Source organism: Miniopterus schreibersii (assembly GCF_964146895.1).
Source record: "Miniopterus schreibersii genome assembly, chromosome: 18".
Classification (NCBI taxonomy): Eukaryota; Metazoa; Chordata; class Mammalia; order Chiroptera; family Miniopteridae; genus Miniopterus; species Miniopterus schreibersii.
Genome location: NC_138121.1, coordinates 2,954,507 through 2,972,138, shown reverse-complemented (window position 1 = coordinate 2,972,138; position 17,632 = coordinate 2,954,507). Strand labels below are relative to the sequence as shown.

General features: G+C 52.9%; 1 protein-coding gene across 4 annotated transcripts; it reads right to left on the bottom strand.

Moving 5' to 3' along the window:
- Positions 1-3,690: 3,690 nt before the first annotated feature.
- Positions 3,691-6,868, bottom strand: LOC308547573 (Friend virus susceptibility protein 1-like). Of its 4 annotated transcripts, none has more exons than XM_081118203.1 (4): positions 6,580-6,868; positions 5,900-6,156; positions 5,331-5,369; positions 3,691-4,912 (listed from the first exon to the last, which is right to left on the bottom strand). In XM_081118203.1, exon 4 carries the CDS (start codon positions 4,897-4,899, stop codon positions 4,171-4,173), a length of 729 nt encoding a protein of 242 aa, XP_080974329.1. In that variant the 5' UTR covers positions 4,900-4,912; positions 5,331-5,369; positions 5,900-6,156; positions 6,580-6,868; the 3' UTR covers positions 3,691-4,170. The 4 variants fall into 4 exon arrangements, with proteins under 4 accessions (XP_080974329.1, XP_080974330.1, XP_080974328.1 ...); XM_081118204.1 differs by having other exon boundaries at positions 5,248-5,369; positions 6,580-6,849; XM_081118202.1 differs by lacking the exon at positions 5,900-6,156 and having other exon boundaries at positions 6,580-6,852.
- Positions 6,869-17,632: the final 10,764 nt, after the last annotated feature.

Here is a 17,632-nt window from a genome sequence, read left to right as displayed (position 1 = left end):
CTGAGGGCCGGGAGTTCTTGGTCCGAGAGTGGAGGCGCAAGGGACAGGGCTTCTGGGCCTGAAGTAGAAGGGGGCTGGGGTCCTGGACTCCTGGTCCGAGGGAGGAGGCGCTGGGGACAGGACTCAGGGGCTGAGGCTAAGCCGGGTTTGGGGCTCACTTCCCGGTGTTTAGGTCGTGGAAGACCTGGGGTTTTGGATTCTTACTAGGGTTGGGAGATTAAAAAGGGGTGTCTTTAAACAGACGGGATTGTAAACATCTTTTCGAAGATAAAAAAATGAAACTTCGCGCCCGTCCGGCGTCGCTCAGCGGTTGAGCATCGACCTAGGATCCAGGTCACGGTTCGATTCCCCGTCAGGGCACATGCCCGGGTTGCGGGTTCCATCCCCAGTGGGGGGCGCGCAGGAGGCAGCCCATCAATGACTCGCTCATCATTGATGTTTCTCTCTCTCTGTCCCCTCTCTCTGAAAAAAAAAAAAGAAAAAAAAAATATATATTTTTAAAGAAACTTCTCTATACCAAACCCCCTCATCGGAGGTCACCACTGTCAACAATTTGGTGTGGATTCTTTACAGACACAGACACACACACACACGCACAGGTGTTCATTCCCTGGTGTGACTAGAACACATTTGTTTAGCTGGCTCCCCTCGTCATTTGGGTTTTTTCTTCCTTCTAGTTGGGAGATTCCTCCCGTGAAGTCCGTAGTCTGAAATCAAAGTAAAAGATGAAAACTCCTCCCTTAGGAAAACGAGGCATTTCCTAGCCTGTCCTCCAGCAGATTAAAGAAAAATCCTCACTGAGGCCACACGGTGGGAGTGACCTGGCCCCTGACCCTCTCTTCGCTTGTCTCCTTCCTCCCTCCCCCGTGCCCAGGCTACACTAGCAAACTGGTTTCCCTGGTCTTAGAATCTGCCAAGGACATGTGTACCTCAGGACCTTTGCATGTGCTGTTCCCTCTGCCTGGAACTCTTTTCCCCAATCTACCCCCCTTGCTGTGGTCCTCTCTCCAGCCATGATTCTGCTCAGATGTTGCTTTAGAATAGAGCCCCATTGCTTTGCTCTATATAACAGACCCCCTCCTTACCAGACTGGTCTCCCTTACACTCCTTTATTTCTCTTCATAGCACGTATGCCCTAACATACCTCTTTGTGTTCCTATTATTTTGCCTCCCAGCTGAAATGCCAGTTCCATAAAAAGAAGGATTTGTGTCCAGTTTGATCACTGCTATAGATCCAGTGTCTGGCACTGTTAGCTGGGGACTCTGCTGTAAGCTCAGGCCTTGGCACCCACGCCTGGAGGCCTATCCCTGTATACATGGTGCTGGTCACTGAGGACAAGGTCAGGGGACTGGACAGGGCCAGGGGTTGGGAGGGATAGAGAGAGGTAGAGACCCAGAGGCTCGGAGAGGAGGTGCAGGGCTTGATGGGGTGGCTCCCTGGAGCCTTCGTCTGAGCAGCAAGACCCAGCCCCCTGCCCACTAGGCAGCTCCCACCAGCTGACTGTCCTAGCCAGGCCTCTGGCTCACGGGGTTCCTTGCCAGGGCTCCTGTGACTCTGTCACTCCCACCAGTGAAGCCGTCCCTGTTAAGGTGGGAGTATGAGGGGTAAAGTCCTGAGATTCATCCCTGCTTTTCTCCGTGCAGCCATGCTGGTGCCCCTGTTGGCAGCGGTCGGCATAGGGTTGGGCCTGTTGGCCTGGAGACCCAGCTGCCTGTGGGACTGGGGAAACCCCGTGTGAGCCACAAAACCAGCACCCCTTCCCCACTGCTGACCTTGGACAACATGTGTGCTCACCCACTGCACTGGCTCTCGTGATTTACTGTATGCACCTGTGTGTGGGGAACTGGGAATGCTTCAAATATTGGAAGCCAACAGCTGTTTTTTGTGTGTGCACTTGTGTGCATCAGTGTGCAAAGGCATGTACATGGTCTGTGCAAATACATGCACATGGCTTGTGTGTAGCTGTTGATTTGAATGTTTCTGCACTTCAACATAAATGTGCAGGGTGCCTGCATGTGCTCGTACATCTATGCATGTCTGTGACAGGTCTCTGCACACACGTGAAGTCTGTGTTGTTATGCATATAGGTGTGCGATGGACATAGGCGTGCTTTTGCATTTCCCTACATGCAAGATGGCATGTGGGGAGGATATGTCGGGATGTTATTTGTAGGTACCATGTGCACAACAGTTAACAAGGCTGAGCCTGCTAGGTGAGTCCCTCTTTATACTTTTCTAGAAATGAGTGCCACCTCTAGGCCTCTCTGCTCCTGGGGTGGGGGTCAGGATTGTCTTCTACAGGGGGTTCAAAGCCTGGCCCCAAGGCTGGTCAGTACTGACCCTGAAGCTGATTCTGGGCAAGGGATCAGCCTCTGTTGCCCCCACTTCATTTGGCACAGCCAAGACTCAAACTCCTCAGACCTGAGCACTTCTGAAACTTGCCACCAGAGCAGCTGTGCCGGACCACTCTCAGGGCTGCCATAGGGCCACTGAAATAAAATGTACTCAGGTCCCAGACACACTGGCCACATTTCAATAGCTCATCAGCCACACGTGGCTGGTGTGCTGAACACACTTAAAGCTACTGCACAGGTCACAGGAAACCAGCAGGCCCTGTAGATGCTCCATGTGACGCAGGTGCAGGTCTAGGCCAGTACTTATGCTCCTGTATTCAACTCCTCCACCCAGGAGGGTAGGCTCTGCCCTCCCCACCACAGGCCAGGCACCAGGCTTGCTTGTGGGAGGTCTCTTCCTGGCACAGCCTTGTCCCACATGTGTGGCACCATTGGGCAAATGTGTGAACACCCAGACTAGGACAATGGGGAGAGGGTGGGGTGCTGGTGTGCAGTCATTGACTAGGTACCCATTATAAGGGGTAGAATTGGAGGATCAGAGGTGGGTGTGGGGAGTTGTGGCTGGAAGAAACTCCCAGCTACTAGGACCTCCCCCGCAACCTTCCCTTGGGGAAAGCAGGGTGCTGGGACCCCTGGACTGAGGAAAAGGCTGAGGCCACCAACACAGCCTCACGTGGATCTACCCACTTCCCAGCATTGCGGTCAGGGAACTATGTCCTGGGCTCTGAAGGCAGCCTCGTCAGGAGCACCCAACCCTGGGGAGCCCCAGGCACCCCACCACGGCACCCACCATCACCACTGGAGGCACAGTGATCACAGGCTGTAGAAGTGAAAGGCTGCCATGCCCCAAAATGCCCTCTGCACTTCTTGTTCCTGGGAAGGAACTCAGCTTATTTAGAGATCCAGGGAAGACCCCAATGAGTTCTCTCAGGTTTCCCTGCCCCTCTGCTGGGGGTGACCCCCAGGGCCTGAGAGCACAGCCCTATCCTCAGCAAGAAGGCAGCCGAGAGACGGGCCCAAGGCCTCTGTGTCTCCTGCGCCATGTCCAGACCCCTATCCGTGCCCTTTGAGGGTTCTGGATTCAGCTTCTCATGGGGGCCACACCAAACACCACAGTTCACAGGCAAGGATGCTCGCTAAACCCCCACCTCCAGGGGGATACTTGGCCCCAACACCCTCAACCCAGACATTGGCTAGAGCGCATACATGCAGCTAGAGACACTGGATAAGACTGGCCTGGCAGTCCCTTCCCAAGGTGAGCAACCAGCAAGTCTGCTTTAAAAGGGAAAGGAATTACAAAATAAAGCCTTAGAGAAAAAACAAGACGAGAGAGGAGTGTCCTTAAAACCAAAGTGCTGTATATGCTTAAAGTATTAAGTAAAAACAATGCATTAAATAAAACAGAACGTAACAAAAATGGTACAAACTTCTTGTGGTGGGCCATGAGGTCTCTCCACTGGGCCTGTAGTGCTTTGGGGGCCTGTGGGCATAGGGGTGGGTGCCCATCCACCATGCCATTTGGGCTGAAACGTAAGAGGTGGGCTGGGGTCTCTAAAGAGCCACTGTGCGCCCAGCCAGCTCACTCCCATCCTCCAATTCTGGCCAGTGACACTCATGGGGTGGCTAGAGGCAAGGACACCTTCTCCTGGTCTCCTAAAAAACTGTGGGGGTGGCCTGCCCACAGGAGGCTCAAGAGCAGGTGGGCAGTTTCTCATTCCATCCTGGGGCCTCTCGGGGGGCTTTGCACCTCCCCCTTGAGGTCCCAGCTTCCAGCCCTGGAAGCTAGGGGCTCCTAGCCAGGGCCCAGGGGCAGCTTCTATTCCTCCAGCATGTAGGCTGGAAGGCTGCGGCTGCTCATGGCCTCTTTGATGTACAGATCCAGGAGGACCTGGGCGGGCTCCTTGTCCACCCTCTCCTTGGACATGCCTTGGCTCCGGAGCCAGTCCAGGTGGTCCTTGAGCTGGACTCTGGCCTGGATCTCCATCACCACCTCCAGCACTGTCATGCCCTTGACCAGCAGGCTGCCCAGAGAGAGCCGGTGCTCAGAGGACCTGGCCAGGGCCAGCAGGCGCTGCTGCAGGCCCTTTGTGAAGGGCACATCATCGGGCGCAGGCCATGGCGCCTGATCAGATGCAGGCTTGCGGTAGATCCAGTCCAGCATGCCCAACTGGCGGGCAAGCTGGATGCCTTGCTCCACAGTGAGCCACGGCCCGAAGGGCAGCTCGGTGACCTCAAAGTGCACAAAGGATTTCCAGCGCTGGCGCCAGGCCTGCAGCAGCCAGGTGAGCAGTGTCTTGCTGCCACCACGTAGGCCCTTACAGAGGCAGTTGAAGATGGTGTCATGGGTCAGGTCGCCCAGCAGTGGGAACTCCTGGGAATTCAGGGGCAGGGCTGAGCCACCCTGGTCATATACCCGCAGGATCCAGGTGATCATGGGCTCCTCAGGTATCTGTTTGAAGCGCTGAGAGATGGCCAGGAGCTCGGTGTATGTGTGGTAGCGTTCTTCCGGCTCCATCTGGGTGGGCACCAGTGCAGTCTCGGCCATGGTCACGGGTTCCCTGAGGGGAAGAACAGGAAGCCCAGGGGGTGCTGCTATAGGAACTGCAGTCAGGGACACAGAGGCACTGGGGGCAGGGGAACAGTTACAGCCTCAACACCTCCCTGGACCTGGGGACCCTCAGACTCCAGGGTGTCAAAGGTCCCTGGGGGCACAGTGTCCTCACAGGAGGTCAGAGCCCAGTGCTGAACATCACGGGGCCCCCAAACACTGTCTCATATAGGATGGATCCCTGCAACACCCCCCACCCCCTCCTTTATAAAGCTCCCTCACTCCCCCCACATGCTCCATAGTGTTACTATGAAGATTCAATGAATCGAGTGCTAAGAACTATACCCGGCTTAGCCTTTTCTTGACATTAGCCTAATTCACACAGTGTATTCTATAAGCACAAACAAGGAAGCCTCTTTTGTTCTTACTGAGTGATGCCTTTGCCTTTCAAATCCTAGAGGAATCACCTGCAAGAAAGAGTGGGGGAGGTGAGGTCAGTGGGGTACAAGGCAACCATGGTCCCCCATCCACACTTCCTCAGAGCCAGGGCCCCTCAGACCCCCAGGTGTCAAAGGTCCTGGGGGGCACTGTGTCCTCAGGGGTGATCAGAGCCCAGTGCTGAACATCATGGGAGCCCCAGTCCCTCTGCAACCAAGCCTCAAGGCCACTCACTTTCAGGGGCAGAGACCATGCTAAGAGCATTTAGACACTAGGAAACATTAAGGGAGACAATGGCATTGTCATTAAAAAGAAAATGTTACTTCAGGAACACAAGCACTAACTATTGCAGATGAAATAAGAAAGTTACTTTCAAAACACTGAGCACAGATAACGCAAACATGGTGACATGTTACAAATGTCAAGCTTATGTGTATTTCTCGTACGTCTGAAGACTTGCAATAATAAAAAGTAAAAAGGGGCATGAAAGAGAAGCACAAGGGACAATGGCGAAAAGAGGGCAGGCCAGCGATGAAAGGATGAGGAAAAACCTTCTCACCTGGGACATGATAATGCTTTGGTGGGGAGATAAACCTTACGGGCCCATTAGCCCTGAACAAACGTTTAACAAGCTATTCGCAGTGCCTGGGTCGATATGACTCCTGAAGTTGAACGAAGGGCTGGTTTGCTTTCTCCTAAGACCATTCCTCCGCGTCTCAAAAACCAGGAACGCGCTTAGAGGTCCCACTCCCACTATTTCCTTCGTGATCCTACTTCCCTCAGTCCTTGCTGGAGGTAGCAAAAAATGCCAACCGCCTGGGTTTGAAAAAACAGGGGAGACGTGGAAATCTCAGAGAAATTCGACGTCACATTCGTTTCCCGCCCCCCAAGAGAGGTGGACAAGATGGCGGAGGCCTGCGACGGGGGCGCAGAGATTGGCGCAGCCGACCTGTGGCGCAGACAAAGGCGGGGTAGACCGGCGGCCCCGCTCGCTCCGGCAGCAAGAGTCCTCCCCATTGCGAGCGCCCCAAAGAGCCGCCACCCGCTCCAGACGCCATCGCCTGCCCCGCGGCGAACCCCCATCGTCGCCTACTGAACGGGACCAGGGCCATGACAAACGTCGCGACCCCATCCACGCGACAACGGGGCCACCCCGCCGCCTCATTACACGCGCGGCCCGGACCCCGACGCCCGGCGGCGCAGGCGGAAAGAAAGCAAAACCAAAGAAAAAGAACTCACGCCTTTCTTAGTTTCTCCAAAATGGACGACGTTGGTTGCCTCGTGTCCCACTTTATAGAGCGCGCCACTCGCAAGGCCCCCCAACTGCCAGCCTGGGCTCCGCCCAGAGGCGTTTACTCTTCGCGCCGGTGCGGAGAACTCCGTTTTGGTGCTTGGGGAAGGGACAATGTCTGTTTACCCTAAATTTTCCTGAACGGGACATAAGACGTTGTCCCTGTAGGCGGAGAATGAAAACCAAGGACGTATCGCGGCCTGTTTCCTGTCCTGAGCGTCAGGCAATTCTGTGGGCGGCCCCAATGAAGGACCGTGAAGGGGAAGGACCCCGGGCGGGGGCGGGGCCAGGAAGGGGAAAAGGGCGTTGCCCTGGCTACCCCGGAGGCTGAAGGGGCGGGGCCGACTGGGAAGGAGCCGAAGCAGCAGAGTGGGGGCGGGGCCAGAGCTGAGATTGACAGGGGGCGGTGCTGGGAAAGCGCCCGCGTGGCGAAGAGTTAGAGGCTGATCCTGGCCGTGGGTCTCGGGTTCGGGGTGGGGAGGGTCCCGGGGACCCAGACTCGTTGGTCCGAGGGGGGAGGCGCCGGGGACAGGACTCAGGGGGCTGAGGCTAAGCCGGGTTTGGGGCTCACTCCCCGGTGTTTAGGTCGTGGAAGACCCGGGGTTTTGGATGCGTGCTAGGATTGGGAGTTTACAAAGGCGCGTCTTTCAACAGACGGGATTGTAGACATTTTTTTCAAAGATTAAAAAAATGAAACGTCTCTATACCAAACCCACCCAGCGGAGGTCGCCACTGTCAACAATTTGGTGTGGACTCTTTATGGACACGGACACACTTACACGCACACACCTACACACACACATTCACACACACACGCACAGGTGTTCATTCCCTGGTGTGACTAAAACACATTTGTTTAGCTGGCTCCCCTCGTCATTTGGGTTTTTTCTTCCTTCTAGTTGGGAGATTCCTCCCGTGAAGTCCGTAGTCTGAAATCAAAGTAAAAGACAACTCCTCCCTTAGGAAAACGAGGCATTTCCTAGCCTGTCCTCCAGCAGATTAAAGAAAAATCCTCACCGAGGCCACACGGTGGGAGTGACCTGTCCCCTGGCCCTCTCTTCGCTTGTCTCCTTCCTCCCTCCCCCGTGCCCAGGCTACACTAGCAAACTGGTTTCCCTGGCCTTAGAATCTGCCAAGGACATGTGTACCTCAGGACCTTTGCATGTGCTGTTCCCTCAGGCTGGAACTCTTTTCCCCAATCTACCCCCTTGCTGTGGTCCTCTCTCCAGCCATGGTTCTGCTCAGATGTTGCTTTAGAATAGAGCCCCATTGCTTTGCTCTATATAACAGACCCCCTCCTTACCAGACTGGTCTCCCTTACACTCCTTTATTTCTCTTCATAGCACATATGCCCTAACATACCTCTTTGTGTTCCTATTATTTTGCCTCCCAGCTGAAATGCCAGTTCCATAAAAAGAAGGATTTGTGTCCAGTTTGATTGCTGCTATAGATCCAGTGTCTGGCACTTAGTTACAGCTCAGTCTGTGTTTAAAATGACCAAATCTGAGTCCTGGCCCGGCGGCTCAGCTGGTTAGAGCATCCTCCTCATACTCCAAGGCTGCAGGTTTGATATCCAGTGAGGGCACAGACAAGAAGCAACCAACGAATGCATAAATAAGTGGAACCACAAATTGATGTCCTCTCTCTTTCCCTTCCTCTCTCTAAAATCAATAAAAGAATTATTAGAAAAATGAAAAAATTTGAAAGCGTTTTTGTGGGAGACAAGAGGAAGGACTATTGTAGCAAAGCTTACAGAGCCCATACTATGGACCAGGTGTGATGTTAAACTCTTCCTACATTGAAGTACTATCATTATCCCCATTTTACAGGTGAGGACACTGAGACCCAGACGGGTTCAACACCTGCCACAATTCACAGAGCTAGTAAGTGGTTGATCTTAGGCTCAAAACCTGGCAGCTTAACCACTCACTGTGTGACAGGGAGACGGATGGGACTTCCAGGTCAGAGTGCTGCAGGGGGACCCAGGCAATGATCTAAATTTGTACTTGACTTTCAGTCCTACCCCTGTTCAGTAAATGCCTCTCCGTTAGCCCCAGACCATTGGCAGAAGTCTGCTACATATGACAGCCTTATAAATATTATTAGCCTGGCCAGTGTGGCTCAGTGATTGAGTGTCGACCCATGAACCAAGAGGTCTCCAGTTCCATTATTCCAAGTCAGGGCACATGTCTGGGGTTTCGGGGCTTGATCTCCAGTAGGGGGTGTGCAGGAGGCAGCCCATCAGTGTTTCTATCTCTCTACTCCTCTCCTTTCCTCTCTCTCTAAAAAATATAAATAAATAAATAAACAAATAAATAAAATTTAAAAATTAGGGAAAGAATTGGACACTATAGAAAAAAATCTTGAAAAAGAACAGCCTTGTGTTGGGGGATTTGAGGAGAAGAAAGAGGAGGTGGTGGCAGGTAGGGGCAAGATGTGAAGTGTGGGTACAGGAAGAATTTGCCTCACAAGGGACAAATTATTAGGGGGTCTCAAAAGTAAAGGATGAATCCCAAAGGGCTTGGGAGAATCAGCTATCCAATAAACAGTGATCGAGGACTGTCTGTATGCCAGGAAGCACTGGCCCAATTCTTTGCTGACCTTGCATTTCAAGTCTCTTTCTCTCGAGACCCTTCCCTCACCTCTACCCTTGAGTCCCATCCTTCTACCCCAGAGGGCCCAAGGGATGGCCCCAGGGAGGGATGGCAATTCCAAGGAACACTTAGAAGGTACTAAGCCAAAATGATATTCTGGTCAAAAATATAAATTTAAAAATGCTGATTAGTAATCTGAGTGGGAGAGATTCAGAGGGAACTGAAAGGGGACAAGAGTTTTGGTGGGTGTGGGGGCCAGAGAGCAGGGTTGTCAGCTACTTGGCGGGGAGCTGTGGGAGCAGGCCGGAGGTAGGGTCATCCCCATGTCCTAAGTCCAGATGCCCTGGTTTGCCAGGATGAACCAGAAATTCATGTAGTTCAGGTAGGAAAAGAAACCTGGGGGAAGAAGAAAGCAGAAGGGGTGAGATGTAGAGTTCACCAGCCCAATGTTGGCCTCAGTCCTCTCGCCAAGCCCAATTACACCTCTATCATGTCCCCAAACCCACCCGTAAACTCAATCTCAACCCCATTCCCTACACTGTCCCTAACCCATTTCCAAATCCAGTCCCATCCCCAATTCCATCTCATCCCCTACCCTGTCCCCAAGCCCACCCCTCAACTCAAATCCAACCCCTTCACCTACACTTTCCCTAAAGCCCCATCTTCAAACCTAAACATAACCCATCCCTCACCCTGCCCCCTAACCATTCCCTAACCCAAACCCACCCCCAGCTCTTTCCCACCCACTCCCCCTCTGTATCCCCGAACCCATGCCCAACCCCAACCCCATCCCAGTCCAGACCGGTCAACATGAAGGAGAAGACGCCGGTCCACGCCAGGTAGAAGCTGCGCCCCAGCCTGTAGGTCATGCCTTCCTGCAGGAACTCGTGGGCCTGCATCAGGTAGAACAGGATACCCAATACCGTGGCGGTCCCTGCGTGAGCACAGGTGTTAGGAGGCTGGGCGGCAGGTGTGTGAGGACCCCTGCCCGTGGTCGTGTAGCTGCCTGGCTCTTGCCATTATTTTACCACTTCCTTTGCCTCCCTGTACCTCTGCTCACGGGCAGGACGTCTTGGTCTTTCAGCAGGCAACGGTGGTGTCTAAAGCCACGGGCCCTGGGACCAACTGACTGGAGCTCTTGTCCTGCCTCTGCCTCCCACCTTAGGGAGGCACTCCATCTCTCTGAGCCTCATTTCCCCATCTGTAAAGTGGGCATCATCATGGGAACCATCTCCTTGGCTGTCGTGAAGAGTTATTGAGATTGGCACATTTCCTGGCATGCAGGTGAGCCCTCAAGAATCAAGATAGATTATCCTTGTAGCGGGTCTTTCATTTGGGGCTTCTGAGGTAGTGCATAAGGAACTCTGTTATTCTGGATATTTTAGCTGTATTTTGAAATGACATGAATTAAAGATAATTTGTGAAAAGGAAACTTTTTTTTCAGGTAGTGGATGGAGTACTGGGTAATTTTTATTTATTTATTTTTTTTAGGGAGAGAAGGGGAGAGAGAGAGAGGAAGGGAGAGAGGGAGAGAGAAACATCAATCTGTTGTCCCTCTTATTTATATTCATGGGTTGATTCTTGTATGTGCCCTGCCTGGGGCTCAAACCCATAACCTTGGTGTATCAGGACAATGCTCTAAACAACTGAGCTACCTGGCTAGAGCCTGGGTAATTTTTTCTTTATTTTCATAATATAGGAAGTGTTTCCCACTTAATTAAAAGGGAGACTGGGCAGAAATGATTTTCTTATAGAAAAATGTCCTAGTTTAGATGACATAAAATTGAGGTGTTTTCCACCCAATGTACCATATATTTAAACAATCGGGAAGAGCTAATAGACAAATGGACGCTTAATGTTTGCTAACAAAGAAATGGGAAGTTGAGCAGTCTCCCTTCCTGGCTTTACCATCACTCTCCAAAAACCTTCTCTCGGTGCAACTGAAAGTTGTGGTCAGTTACTGCAAGAGAAGACAATATCCTTCATTTTCAAATTAAAGTGCTCCCCACTGCCTCCTTTTCTAAAAAGTGTGATTTGACATGCAAGTGGAACTAAACTGTTCTAACCGAAACATAAAATTTGAGTTACTTGGGTGGGAGTATGGAGCTAGGGACACGTACAATAGCTACATTGAACACTGACGTTTTCTAATTCAGTCTTCATGACATTTCCATGTGGTGGGAAATCTTATCCCCACCCTACGGATGAGAAAACTGTGGCTCAGAACAAAATCACAGAGCGGGTGGTGGTGGTGAGACAGGATTTGGGCTGGGGCTGGGGCTGGGGCTGGAAATGGAGTTGGGTACCCGGCAGAAGGTGAAGTCTGAGTGATAAGGGCTGGAGGAGGTTGAGGCTGAGGTTGAGGCTGGTGTTGGGCTGTGGCTGGGGATACTGAGGGCTTGGAGATTGGTAAGAGGATGGAGCTGGAAATGGGTTGGGTTGAGTTTGAGAGCGAGGTTCACAGGTGATAGGGATGGGGTTGCAACTAGGTGTTGAGATCTGTAAGGGGGGATGGCTTGGATATTGGCGAGAAGATGAAATTGGAGTGGGGGTGGGGATGGGCATGGACATCACAGCAGGGCAGGTGGGTGAGTTTGAGATGTGCTGGCGATGGCAACGGGAAGTGCTGTGGGGACTGGTATTGGGGCTGCAGGTGGGGTTCGGTTGGAAGTTGATATTTTTTACCGGGATGGGCCGGGGAGATCGGTTTTGGACTGGGGCTGAAGGTGAGGATGGGGATGGGGTTGGAGTTTGGTGGGGAGGGGGTTGGGTATCACGCACGGTAGGTTCGCCTTCCCCCCGTGTCCCTAAAGGAAGGACCTCAGTGCCGTGCCTGCCAGGATGCTGATAATGATGTTGGAGAAGTCCAGAATGGGCAAGTTGGAGATGGTGAAGTAGATGATGTTTATGAGTATGATGCAGAGGAAGAGGCTGGAGATGCCCGCAGTGAGGAAGAAGGCCCAGGAAGAGTCCAGCAAGTCTGGGGAAGGGAGAGAGTCGGGAACGCCAGGATGAGTACCGTGTAGGTGAAGATGGGCGCAAGGCGGTGAGGATGGGGCAGTGGGGACCATCCTGGGGAAGGGAGGGTGATCTGGCAGGAGCGAGGACCATCGCAGAGGAGACAGGACAAACCTGGGGTAGTGAGGGTCATCCCAGGGAAGGCAGGACAAACCCGGGGCAGTGAGGGTCATCCCAGGGAAGGCAGGAAGGGGCCCCTGGGACAGAGGAGAAATGAGTCCCAGGAGTGGGGAGGCTAAGGCAGGCCTTACAAGCTTTGTGGTCTTGCTCGCGCAGGCAGGAGATGTCAGCACACCGCAAAAAGAAGATAGTGTTGATGGGGATGGTCTTGGGCCCAGCAGGGTCCCCAGGAGGCAACAGTGGCACCTGGAAGTGGATCCAGGGCTGGCCTAGAGTGATGAGACTGAGGATCACCATGCCAAACAGGCTCAGCACCAGGCTCAGCAGGCGGCTGATCTTCTTGGCCTCATGCAGCAGCCGGGTGCCTATGGGCAGCTGTGAATATCTGCGAAATTGCCCACTTTGAAACCTGCAGCAGATTGCCCACCACCAGTGTCAGCGCTGAGTCCAGCCCCCAGTCCAGCCACCCCAGGTCCAGCTGCCAGACCCTGTCCCGCCCAGTCTAGCCTTCAGACTCTATCTTCCTTATGTCCATCCTTCGTGCCTGTATCTCCCAGGTCCTGCCTTGCCTGCAGATCTAGCTTCCAGGCCCTGCCACCCCCAAATTCAGTCTCTAGGTTGAATCACACGTCCAGCCTCTGTGCCATGCCCTACCCAGGGCCAGCTTTCAGTTCCAGCTTCTAAGACCTGCCCACACCTAGGTCCAACCTCCAGTCTCAGATATACCAGCCATATTTCTGGTCCCTGGCTGCTGCCCCTCCCTACAGATTCTAACCCAGAACCTGGCCTTTTGCCTGGACCTCTGCCTCTCACCCGCTAGAACTGGCCACGAAGCTTCCTGGCGGTATACTGTAGATGGTGCTGTCGTCTGAACTTGTGCTGAATTGGAAGCTGTACAAAGAGTCTTTGAAAACCTCCTGGGAGGCGCAGAGAATTGAATCAATGCTTTCGATGCTGGCCTGGGGACTGTTAGTAATTGAAGGGGGGACATCCACTTGGGCCCGGCTTGCTACTTTCGAGCCTTTAATACTTAAGTGGCGACTCTGGGTTGTTGGCAGGTCATCTTCAGAAGTGTCTTCAGTCGTGCAGGCGACTGACTGTATACAGGTCAAGGGGATGGGGGAAACTAACGAAGACCTGCGGACACTGAAGCGGCGAGTTTGGAAACTTGGTGGGACGTCTCGGGTATTGAAATGGGAACTGTGGATAATTGGCGGTGTCTCTTGAATACTGACTCGGCGACTGCTGCTAATGGGTGGTGGTGTCTCCTGGGTACTTGTTTGGTTATCGTTACTAATGGGTGCTGTCTCCTGGGTGCTGACCCGGCGAGTGTGGAGAATGGGTGGAGTGTGGAGAATGAGTGGATGTTCTTGGATGCTGACCCGGCGAGTGTGGACAGTGGGTGGATGTTCTTGGATGCTGACCCGGCGAGTGTGGACAGTGGGTGGATGTTCTTGGATGCTGACCCGGCGAGTGTGGAGAATGGATGGAGGAGGGTCTTGGGCGCTGTCCCTGGGCATGTAGGTAATTGGTGAAGGGTCTTGAGCCACATCTTGGGTGTTGTTGTTGGGAGCTTCTGGAAGGAGATCTGACTGGTTGTTCTGTTGGTCAGATTGGGACATGTGGAGATGCAGGCCCAAGCCAGTCCCCAGATGCACTCAACAGTCTACCAACTGCCTCAGCCCTTCTTTCCAGGCACCTCTGTGGCCACCTGGAAGTCCGTTGGTCTCTCTCCAGGATTCAGGCTCTGTCCCTTGGGGTTTAAGTCTCTTTGTCCCTTCGTCAGTGTTTCTTGGTCTCCCCTACTGTCAACAGGCAGGCCTCAGGGCTCCAGGGTGGCCTGCAGCTGGGGGCAGGGGGAGGTTCCATGACAGTTGGAGGGGTTCCAGGAAGTTGGGACATTGGCCATGAACTCATCCTCCACACTAGACCTGTGTGAGTGACATGGGATTTGGGGCTGGGGCTGGGTGTGTTCAGTGTGAGGTCTAGGCAGGGTCAGGATTGGGTCAAGAAGAGGTCACAGCTATGTCAGAGAGATGAGAGGACTGAGGGGTAGGGAACAATCTCAGGGTGGAGACAACAGGGTTAGAAAGGGGCCAGAGTGGGGTCAGGACTAGGTAGAGCTGAGTCACCAGCATCTCTGAGATCAGTTCTAACAGTTTCCTGAGGGCCTGAGATCTGAATTTACAATTCCCTCTTCCTACCTGCCCCACCACGCCCCGCCCCTCCCAGGGCTGTCTCTGAATCCATTTCATCTCTTTATTTATTGCCTTCTCGATTTCCATGTCTCTCCTGGCTCCCTTTCTTTCTCTGTCTCTATCTCTCTTCACCTTTCTCTGAGGCCTCAGGGACCCAGAGAAGATGGGGCTACTCTCCACCCTCAAAGGCCTACAATTCACAGGGCTGGTGAAGGGCTGGAGAGAGGCCCACAGGGGTTCAGGCACCCCAACGTGTATGTGTAGCCTTTCCCATCAGGAGTGGGGACTTGCAAACTACTCTTTCCCTCACCCTTTGGCTTTTATGATGATCTTTTGAAAAACTAACAAACAAACAAAAAAAAACCAAAAAAATCTTACCAACTCTTACATCTTTTTTTTTTTTTTTTAAATCCTCTTCTGAGGATAGTTTTCCACTGCTTTTCAGAGAGAGTGGAGTGGGGGGGGGAGAGAGAGAGAGAGAGAGAGAGAGAGAGAGAGATGATGTGAGAGAGACACATTGATTGGTTGCTCTCTGCAGGTGCCCCGACCGAGGCTCCAACCTGCAACCCAGGTACATGCCCTTGATGGGGAGTCAAACCTGTGACCCTTTGGTGCTCCGGCCAATGCTCCATGACAGTTGGAGGGGTTCCAGGAAGCTGGGACACTGGCCATGGACTCATCCATAGGTCTTGGCCTTGTGAACATACTTTGGAACCTATGTCTTAGTTATGTGTATCCTAGGTTGGGCTTTGTAACATCAAAGGACATAAGGGAATGAGGTCGAGAGTGGGGATGGTTCTAGAGTTGGGGAATAGGGGCCAGAGGATGGGGTTGAGTTTGGAATGGGGTTGTGGATGGGGGATGAGTTGGGTATGAGGGTTGGAGATGGGAATGGGGTTGTGTTTGGGGTTGAGGACATGGGGCTGTGAATGGTGCTGAAGAGAACAGGAACAGAGATGGGGGTGAGGTTAGGGTCGGAGTTTGGGTGGAAGGGAATTGAGAACGGGGTAAAAGGTGAGGTTTGGGTGAGGATGGACACTAGCATGCAGCAGAAGGGTGCAGGCAGATCCTGACCCCCAGGACTCGATTCTTTCCCAGCCGATCCAAACTTCTCCTGGGAAGAAGACAGAAGGTTCATCCTACGGGGCTGGTCCCTTGTCTTCAGCATCCTCGCGACCCTGATGCTGCTCAGCGTGGTGGATGGGCGTATGGCCTTCCTGGTGGGTTCCTACAATGGCTACGTGGGCTTCTGGACTAACTGCAAGAAATACAAGTGCGCCAACCTGGGCGAAGTTACAGGTCAGTGGGGCCATGGACAGGCTATGGGGTACTCTGCACAGGGCTCTTTGGAGATTATCAGGGGCAGGAATCTTCAGGTGTCCTTGGGGGAAATCTTTACAGTGTAAATAAAGGGTCTCTGGAGATTCTCTGAAGGTCTTGGTGTCTCCTGGAATTTTTTTTTTTTTTTTAGTATATCTTTATTGATTTCAGAGAGAGGAAGGGAGAGGGAGAGAGAGAGATAGAAACATCAATGATGAGTCACTGATCGGCCGCCTCCTGTACACCCTCACCTGCAGATTGAGCCTGCAACCTGGGCATGTGCCCTGACCAGGAATTGAACCCCGATCGCCTGGATCCTAGGTCAACGCTCAACTGCTGAGCCATGCCCGGCCGGGCTGTTTTTGTTTTTTAATATGTCTTCATTGACTTCAGAGAGAGGAAGGGAGAGAGAGAGAGATAGAAACATCAATGATGAGTAATTGATTGGCTGTCTCCTTCACACCCGTACTGGGATCGAACCCCCAACTGGGCCATGTGCCCTGATCAGGAATAGAACCTGGGACCTTTTAGTGCACAGGATGATGCCCATCCAACTGAACCACACTGGCCAGAGCATCTACCTTCATTTCAGATCTCCAACGAGCACTTACGAAATTTTCAGAACACTGTGTAGTTTTAATATTATTTATCTTAAGAGTCAGTGGAGCCCTGGCCTGGTAGCTCAGTGGTTAGGGTGTCATCGCAATACACCAAGGTTGCGGGTTCAATCCCCAGTCAGGGCACATACAGGAATCAATCAATGATGCATCAATAAGTGGAACAACAAACTGATGTTCCTCTCCCTCTCAATAAGTTATGCCTGGGGGCCTTTTGGGGTGCTGTTCACGGGTGTCAGCAGGAATGAGTTTGGAGGCTGACCTTGGAGAGGGTCTGGGGATGACTGTGGGACAACCCCCCAGTTCTCATCCACATGAGCATGGGCTTCGCGACGCTGGCCCTGGCCCTGAGTTTCATCCTTCTGGCCAGCATGGGCCTCTCCTTCCAGCCAGTCTTCCGCCGCCTCAACAAGCTTGACCTTGCCTTCAGTTTCCTCAGCTGCAGCATTGGTAAGTGTTGGCTTGGGGGAGGGGTGCCCCCCACACCCCAGCATCTGTCCCTCAGGAGGTGTATCTCAGAGTTTCTGTCCTGCAGTCACCTGGGTATGTCCTTAAAAGTTTCTTGGAATCTTTGCCTGCTCTCACAGTTCTCCTTTCTCTGTCGTTCTCAGTCGGGGTGAGTGTGTGGGGGACCTGCCAGGCATCTCTGTCATGCACGTGCGTGTGAGTGTGTAAGTGTGTGTGTGTGTGAGTGTGACTGTGTGTGTGTGTCAGAGTGTGTGTGTGTGAGAGAGTGTGTGTGAGTGTGTGTGTGAGTGTGACTGTGTGAGTGTGGGTGTGTGTGGGTGTGTGTGAGAGTGTGTGTGACTGTGAGTGTGTGTGAGTGTGTGAGTGTGTGAGTGTGTGTGAGTGTGACTGTGTGTGTGAGTGTGACTGTGTGTGGGTGTGTGTGAGTGTGTGTGTGAATGTGTCAGTGTGTGTGTGTGACTGTGTGAGTGTGACTGTGTATGTGTGGGTGTGTGTGAGAGTGTGTGTGACTGTGTGAGTGTGTGTGTGTGTGTGACTGTGTGTGTGAATGTGTCAGTGTGTGTGTGACTGTGACTGTGAGAGTGTGTGAGTGTGTGTGACTGTGAGAGTGTGTGAGTGTGTGTGTGTGACTGAGTGTGTGTGAGTGTCAGAGTGTGTGTGTGTGTC

Coding starts and splice junctions, on each gene's coding strand:
- LOC308547573 (XM_081118203.1), bottom strand. CDS start 4,899: ATGGCCGAGACTGCACTGGTGCCCACCCAGATGGAGCCGGAAGAACGC.